The following is an 8,696-nucleotide window of genomic DNA, read 5'->3' as shown; positions in this document are numbered from 1 at the left end:
TCATGCAATCTTGTCATTATCGTGATATTTTCATTGGGTTATTCACTTATTTGATAAAACACGTTCACTTAGACATTGTAAGAAATCATTTATAATGGATTAATAACATTTAGCACCAGTTAACTGGTGAACTCTCCATAAACTGTAGACTTTATGTCTACCTAACAAAACATACAAAATCTGAGATTGCGAGAATCCGGGACTCAATTTATTATCATGAAACTGTCTACAACTACATTTTTACTATGAATAAACTGCATATATACAATATAAAACAGTGGAATACCATCATGGTTACTGTTGAAAAGACGATAGAAATGACAAAAGTGTCAATACTATACCTGCCAATGTATAGCTTTTTAATGATGTCAGCACTGAGAAGACCTGTCTACAAGGTGATGGAGAAACATGATAGGTACCAGAGGTTTTAGGAAGAAGAAACTGAATTACTGATATATTGATAGGGAATTTCTGATGAGAACACCAGAAATTCTTAGGAAATACAGAAGTAATGGAAGCAAAATACATAAAGCAATAAAGCTAGGAACAATTCGAGAGTGTTCCCTTCTCTCCCAATTCTAACAGAAATGATGCCTACCTTTCTCTCTCCCCCCCTCAGGTGTTTATACACACCTTCTGGCCTGATCCTCTGCAAAGAGGATCTGCCAGCTCATCAATTAGTTATTTTCCCCCATGTGTGGTAGTGGAATCGATGGTTGTTCCCACTTTGCCCCTGCGTGTGTACACCTTAGAGTAGTCTTTCTTTAGCTTGTGGATTAAGTCCCTATCATCACTTCCCCCTTTGAAAAACACCTTGTCCTCAAGGTGGAAGGTTGGGAATTGCTGCTGGAATTGATGCAGGGATTCCCAAGAATTCTCAAACTCAGGGAGATTCCTCCATTGGACTAGTAGCTCCATCTCCTTAGTTGAACTGACCCTGGAATCTAGTACAGTAGCTGGCTCCACTTGGAGTTCCCATGCTTCAGATAGTCCCTGAGGTAATGGTTGGACTGGAACTGAAGGAGTTAGAGATTTCTTCAGTAAGGATATATGGAATACAGGGTGCACTAAGCATCCTGCTGGAAGTTGTAACTTATAGGCCACTGCACTGATCTTCTCAATAATCTTGAAGGGACCATAAAACCTTGGACTGAGTTTTTGGTTGGTCCTTTTGGCTAGGGATTGAAGTTTGTAAGGTTGGATCTTAAGGTAAACAGCATCTCCCACATTAAATTTAATGTCCCTTCTGTGCTTATTGGCTTGTTGCTTCATCTGATTTTGAGCTTGAGCCAAATTAGCTTTTAGTTCTTCTAGCATAAGGTTTCTTTCAGCAGTTAGCCTAGAAACCTCTTCTACTGCTGTTTGTGTCACATCTCCCCTGATGATTGCTGGAGGGTCTTGGCCATATAGAGCTTTGTAAGGGGTAGATCTGAGGGATGCATGGTAGTTAGTGTTGTACCAGTATTCTGCCCATGCTAACCACTTGGGCCATAGCTTGGGTTTGGTCCCTGTTAAGCATCTCAGATAGGTCTCCACACATCTGTTTACCACCTCAGTTTGACCATCTGTCTGAGGGTGGTAAGCTGTACTATATTTCAGCTTAGTGCCAGCTAACTTGAATAGTTCTGACCAGAAGGAACTCATAAATACACTGTCCCTGTCAGAAACAATGGTCTTAGGAAAACCATGTAACCTGACTACTTCTTGAATGAAAGTTTCAGCTACAGTTTTTGCAGAATAGGGGTGAGATAGTGCTATAAAATGAGCAAATTTGGTGAGCCTATCCACCACTACTAGTATAGTATCTTTCCCCATAGTCCTGGGTAGCCCTCCTATGAAATCCATACTGATATCAGTCCAGATTTGAGAAGGAATGGGCAAAGGTTGAAGGAAACCAGCAGGGCTCAAGGCCTGATACTTGTTCCTCTGGCACACTTCACAACTTTGGACATAATGTTGGATATCTGTCCTCATGTTTTCCCAGTAAAAGAGGGAGGAAATCCTCTTCATAGTTCTGAAGTGACCAGCATGTCCTCCCACTGCAGAGTTATGGAATTCCTCCAATATTCTGGGAATCCTAGGTGATGATTTAGGTATTACTACCCTGCCCTTGAAGTAGAGCAACCCCTTTCTGAACTCAAATTCCTGATTAGAGTTTGGATCAGTCATGAGAGCTTTGATCATTTGACCATACTTGGCATCCTGAATCAATTCTTCATCTAATCCCTCCCACTCTTGGCATTGAGCTACAGAGATAGCAGAGAAATTAAACTTCCTTGAGAGAGCATCTGCAGCTTTATTCTCAATTCCAGGCTTGTATTTAATTGTGAAATTGTATCCCATTAGCTTAGTAATCCATTTCTGCTGATCTTCACCTATAATTCTCTGTTCAGTCAAGTATTTGAGGCTCTTTTGATCTGTGTGGATCACAAAACTTCTTCCTAGCAAGTAGGGTCTCCACTTTTGGACAGCTAGTACAATAGCCATGAGTTCCCTTTCATAGACAGACTTGTTTTGGTTTCTGTCTGACAGAACCTTGCTCATGTAAGCCACGGGTCTTCCTTCCTGCATAAGGACAGCCCCAATCCCTTTGCCAGAAGCATCAGCCTCAACCACAAATTGCTTGTCAAAGTTGGGAGCCACTAGAACTGGTAGGGTAGTCATAACAATCTTCAATTTCTCAAATGCTTCTGTGGCTGTTTGATCCCAACAGAAGTTGTCCTTCCTCAATAGTTGAGTTAAAGGAAAAGCTATTTTGTTGTATCCCTTGACAAACTTTCTGTAGTAACCAGTCAATCCTAAGAAACCCCTCAAGCTCTTCAAATCCTTGGGGATAGGCCAGTCTATCATGTCATGAATCTTGCTAGGGTCAGCAGCCACTCCTTGTCCATATATGATATGTCCTAAGTATCCCAATTGCTTCTTCCCAAGTGAACACTTCTTCTGATTGGCCACCAACTGGTTTTCCTTGAGAGTGTGCAGAACTTGTCTCAAGTGTTCCTTATGAGTCTCATCATCCTGGCTGTAAATAAGGATGTCATCAAAGAAGACGAGGGCAAATTTTCTGAGATAAGGCTTGAGAACTTGATTCATTAAAGCTTGGAATGTGGATGGAGCATTGGTGAGCCCAAAGGGCATTACCACATACTCATAGTGTCCCTCATGTGTCCTAAATGCTGTTTTGGGAATGTCTTGCTCTTGCATCCTAATTTGATGGTATCCAGACTTTAAATCCAATTTGGAGAACACTTGGGCAGTCCCCAGCTCATCCAACAACTCCTCAATCACAGGAATTGGGAATTTATCAGGTATAGTCATCTTGTTTAGGGCTCTGTAATCAACACAGAACCTCCAACCCCCATCCTTTTTCTTTACTAGGATCACTGGACTGCTATAGGGACTTGTGCTTGTCCTGATAACCCCTGAGTGTAACATGTCTCTCACCAATTTCTCTATCTCATTCTTCTGATAATAAGGGCATCTATAGGGCCTGATATTGGGAATTGTTGCTCCTTCCTTCAAGGTTATAGCATGATCACAACTCCTTGATGGTGGAAGCCCTGGAGAGTCTTGAAAGACTTCTGGAAATTCAGCTATGATGGCAGCCATCTCTTCTGAAATCCCCTCTTCACCTCTGGTGTTTAACATAGGGTCTTCACAAGTTAAATAAAACCCCTCTCCTTTGTTGTGCATGGCTTTGCACAAAGCTTTCAAAGAAGTTTGGGTTCTGCTCAAAGTGGGATCCCCTCTTAATACCATCTTCCTTCCCCCAACTTTCCATTGCAGAATTAAGTTCTTAAAATTGGCTTTCACATCTCCCAAACTAGATAACCAGTCCATTCCCAGCACTAAATCTGTTCCCCCAAGTTCTAGTACATAGTAATGTTGGATTAGATGCATACCTTGTACCAATATGGGTAAGTTCTTGCAAACTCCTTGATTCTGGATTTTGTCTCCATTTCCTATTTCCACTTCATAAGCTACTGTTTCAGTCACAGGTAGTTTCAGCTCATTGACCAATCCCTGTGAAATGAAGTTACTTGTAGCACCACAATTTATGAGAACTAGAATTGTCCTCTCAATACCTTCAAGAGCCAACTGTCCCATCAGTTTGAATGATCTGCTGGTGGTGATTCCTTCTTTACTCTTCAGAGAAAGGAGTAAGGTCTTGTGCTCCATAACCAATTCTTCTGACTCAGCTTCATAGAAAGGCGCTTCATCCTCTTCCTCTTCTTCCCCAGTTTCTATTAGCATGAACTGATAGTGCTTCATTCTGCACACATGCTCCCGATTCCATTTGTCCCCACACTTAAAACACAATCCCCTCTTGCTGCGATCATTGAGTTCTGTTTGAGTGAGCCTCTGTCCACCAGTCCATTTTTTTTCTTGTGGTTTCTGCTCCCCTGTTTTAGTGTCAGAAGCATTCTTCTCTGTCTCCGTGGTTCCAGAATTCGTATTCTTCCATTTACTGCCATCCACCCAGTGATTAGCTGTTCTGTAACTGTAAGTGGTCATCCCCTTCTCCTTCCATCCTCGCTTGTCTTCATCACCCCCTTTCCCCAAACGCATTGCTCTGTTTTTCTCTTCAAGGAGCAGAGCACGGTCCATAACCTCAGCAAGGTTTCCCAGTGGATATAGCTTGAGTTCAGCTCGAATCTCTTCCTTGAGTCCATTCAGGAAGATACCAGTGACCATTTCCCGATCCAAGTGTCGCAGTGGTGCAGCGACCATTTCGAATCGCTCCCTGAACTCCATTACGCTCCCTGTCTGCTTAATACTCAACAATGGTCCAAGCGGGTTCTGTACCAATTCGGGTTGAAACCTTCGAATCAACGCTTCCTTGAACACCTCCCATGTACGTTCTGGAGCGTGCTCCTCCCACCATTGGAACCAATTCAGAGCGCGATCTTCCATAGCTATTACGAGCAGCTTCACCTTCTCGCCGTCGTCGATGTGGTTGAGGCTGAAGAAACGTTCAACCCGAACGATCCAGCCATGGGCATCTTCACCGTTGAACAAAGGAAGATCTATCTTCCTTCCTGTTCTGATGCGTCGTCTGGGTGAGTCGTCATCGTGGCGGAGGACGACAGAGTGAGAACTCCGAGAGTCATCTAGCGATGGGTCTGAAACACGACTCTCAGTGCGGTGACGGCGACAGGGTGTGTGGGATCTTCCCCTGCTCCGGCGACGCTCTTGGTGGAGCATCAGCTCGTGAAGCTGGTCGACCATCGTTCTCATCTCAGTGACATTTCGTTCCACGTTCTCAATTCTGTGCTCCATCTGCGCGCGGGTATTTACCATACAAAGCTCCCTTTAGATCAGGAGCTCTGATACCAATGATAGGTACCAGAGGTTTTAGGAAGAAGAAACTGAATTACTGATATATTGATAGGGAATTTCTGATGAGAACACCAGAAATTCTTAGGAAATACAGAAGTAATGGAAGCAAAATACAGAAAGCAATAAAGCTAGGAACAATTCGAGAGTGTTCCCTTCTCTCCCAATTCTAACAGAAATGATGCCTACCTTTCTCTCTCCCCCCCCTCAGGTGTTTATACACACCTTCTGGCCTGATCCTCTGCAAAGAGGATCTGCCAGCTCATCAATTAGTTATTTTCCCCCATGTGTGGTAGTGGAATCGATGGTTGTTCCCACTTTGCCCCTGCGTGTGTACACCTTAGAGTAGTCTTTCTTTAGCTTGTGGATTAAGTCCCTATCAAAACATTAGACCAGAGCCACAAGCCTTACAAATTTTTATGTGCATGCTCATCCTTGTTATAGATCTTGTCTGTGTCTATGTGATGTATGCTTGAGAGAATTAGAGGGAGAAAGAAACTTACCAAAACCCCAAGCAATGTGCTTGCGATAAACAGATACAAGAAGTTGCCCAAAAAGTGCAAAGCAATTGAAGAATTAATTTGATTGAGGTCAAAGCTTTGGATTGCATTGAAAAGCACCACTGATGTAGCATCATTCACAACACCCTCCCCAAATACAAGACTTTACAACAAAGGTGTCTCATCTTGATTTAACACCTGCATCACCATTTATAATTCCAGTAATTAGCTGCAATATCTTAGTTGCTGGGAGTATGAAAAATTTATATCGTTACAGACCTGCAATGTGCAAACAGAATCTGTAGCAGCAAATTGTTAGCACTTAGCATTATTACCGCTGTATATAAACGTACTAAACGGTAATAACGAGTTAATATTATACCTCAATGATATCCCACGAAATATAATTTTGTTCAACTGCAGAGAATGAGTCAAAAGTTTTATAAGTTCAAAGTTGAAGTACATGTCATAACAAGCAGTATTAGACATTAGTGCATGTTAGGAAACTAGTTCAAAAATCACAGTGAAGCCAAGATTATGGTGGACAGAAGCAAAAGCTAAGGGAAGTTGCTTCTATCAACCATGATTTCGATTTCACCATGGTATTCAGATGAGTTTCCGAACATACACTTGTCATTAGGTTGTTGGTTAGTTAGAGTACAGATTATTGTGAAAATACCTGGCTCTGCACAAATTTAGCAACCTGAGCACTATCGCCTGTCAGCATGGCTGATCGCACACCTAATGAGTTTAGCTCTTCTATTGCTTCCAAAGCACCTGATCTGCAAGCATCAACTAGGCTGAAGACTCCAACTAGAGTTGGCTCACAGCATTGTTTTTGGGTTGAAGTCTCGTGACTTTGAACTTGCATGTGGCTATTGACTATAAACATGATAAAATGATTCAACATAGTGCATATACTAACAAATTAAATGATAAACATGTGACTATGAGCAATGAAGCAGATAGAATATTGAAATCAACCTGAATTGCACCCAAAGGGGACTATAGATCCACTCTTGAATTATTGATCTTGTCATAAATTACACATGCTAAAATTAGAAATCCTACAAGAATTAGACTAAAGGCACTGTTTTGTAATCACCTCTTTCACAGCCAGCTCTGACAGCAATTCTCCTATTGCCTATATAGACATCTATCTCATCAATTGTACCAGAAATTCCTTCCCCTGGAAAATTTTGAAAGTTCTCCACATTTTCAGGGACTGGTTTTATAGAGTGCAACAATCCATATTCCACTAGTGCAGCTGCCATTAGATGACTTGATTTACTCTCAATACTTGAAACCCTTCAATGTTTTCATTAACAAAATCCAGTTAGTCTTCAAAGAGTTATAAATTAATCTCTAAACACAATGGATTGACATTTTTATGTTTAATTAATAAAAGTTACCAGTATAATAAGGTCTCAATGCTAATGTCATCTACAGCACAAAAATCTGTCACTGAGAACTCTCCTCTTGTTATTGTTCCCGTTTTATCAAAAGCCACTGTCTTAATTCCAGAAAGTGTTTCGAGATAATCTCCACCTTTCAGCAGTAATCCACTTATTGCAGCTTTTGTGAGAGCACAAAAGACTGCAACAGGTGTGGAGAGGATGAGAGCACAAGGACATCCACTCAATAAAACTACAATTGCTTGATGAAACCAAGGCTCAATATCAGGAACTCCTAATGCAACCGGAACCACAACAATGCTAGCTGAAATCAAGGCAACCACTGCCATAGAACAAAAATCGATGCAAACATATTTAGCAATCTAAGTATAACACTGAAAGTGAATTTAACAATTAGTGAAGATTTTTTTCCCATTTCCTCAAACAGAAAAGTTTGTCTATGTACTTGATACTTACCAGGAATATAGTAATTTGAAAAATTATCTATGAATCTCTGTGCTTGAGATTTTCTGCTAGAAGCCTCTTCAACCAGTTTTGACATTCTTGCCACCACTGTGTCATTTGCAACTTTCCCCCATGCCCCCCACATAGAAGATTTCAGTGAATGATTTGAAGCTACCTAATTGATATTTGAACTGATACTCTTAGCTGTAAAGCCAAAATTGAAGCTACCTAATTGATATTCATAACCAAACACAGTGTGAATAGAACAAATAAAAGATTAATAGCATAGAGTATGGAGAAAATTTCAGGAAATTTCAACAGCAGCAAAACCAACTCAGACCCTAGGCTGTGCAGTTACAAAAATGAAGAACATCATAGCATCAGATCAAAGTATTACCTTATGAGGAAGAGGAAAATTGCTTGTGGAGAGGATTGAGGAACAATGGAAGGTTGATAATGAGAACAGGGCAACAACCGTGCAGGAAGCGACCCAAAACAAGAGAGGCAGCGGCGCAGCAGGGACGGAGGCAGAGGCGGAAGGGATGGAGGCGGCGACGGCAAGGACGGCGGAGGCAGGAGGTGGCGAGGGCTTTGAGAGAAGAAGCAGGTCGAGATTACGTCGTGAGGTAGCAGAGTGGTGAAAGATGTAACTGGTAAAAAATAAGGGTTTGCAGTTACAGATGTAATTTTACAAAATCAATAAAGAAAATAATACTTATATATACAAAACGAATAAACTGACAAAAAGCGTGTAACAGCCCAGTGGAAAGGACTCATTATATTTTCTGTGGTGCCTCGGGTTCGAATCCCACACAGAACATTTTTTGAACCAATTATTAAAGAAATCAACTAAATCTTATATTAATACTATAAATTGTACAAATCTATCATAAAGTGATTCTAACCTAGTGGAAAGACTATTGCCTTTTATTAAGGGAACCTGGGTTCGATCCACAGAACCTGAATTCTTGATTTTTATTATTTACGTTACTTATACAGC

The 8,696-nt window shown here is 41.2% G+C and overlaps 1 protein-coding gene across 1 annotated transcript; it reads right to left on the bottom strand.

The window, feature by feature from the left end:
• Positions 1-340: 340 nt before the first annotated feature.
• Positions 341-8,382, bottom strand: LOC130723551 (cadmium/zinc-transporting ATPase HMA2-like). The gene is made up of 9 exons (XM_057574653.1): positions 8,094-8,382; positions 7,709-7,871; positions 7,250-7,574; positions 6,943-7,145; positions 6,517-6,719; positions 6,220-6,254; positions 6,117-6,136; positions 5,841-6,035; positions 341-388 (listed from the first exon to the last, which is right to left on the bottom strand). The coding sequence occupies exons 2-8, from the start codon at positions 7,839-7,841 to the stop codon at positions 6,019-6,021; spliced, it is 936 nt and encodes a 311-aa protein (XP_057430636.1). The 5' UTR covers positions 7,842-7,871; positions 8,094-8,382; the 3' UTR covers positions 341-388; positions 5,841-6,018.
• Between the last annotated feature and the right edge of the window lie 314 nt (positions 8,383-8,696).

This window comes from Lotus japonicus, chromosome 6 (assembly GCF_012489685.1).
Source record: "Lotus japonicus ecotype B-129 chromosome 6, LjGifu_v1.2".
Classification (NCBI taxonomy): Eukaryota; Viridiplantae; Streptophyta; class Magnoliopsida; order Fabales; family Fabaceae; genus Lotus; species Lotus japonicus.
The sequence above is the reverse complement of the archived record's forward strand: the minus strand, read 5'-3'. Positions and strand labels throughout refer to the sequence as shown.

Coding starts and splice junctions, on each gene's coding strand:
- LOC130723551 (XM_057574653.1), bottom strand. CDS start 7,841: ATGTGGGGGGCATGGGGGAAAGTTGCAAATGACACAGTGGTGGCAAGA. Junction 7,146..7,249: donor ATTGAGACCTTATTATACTG/GTAACTTTTATT, acceptor AAAACATTGAAG/GGTTTCAAGTATTGAGAGTA. Junction 6,255..6,516: donor CTAAATTTGTGCAGAGCCAG/GTATTTTCACAA, acceptor CATTCTCTGCAG/TTGAACAAAATTATATTTCG.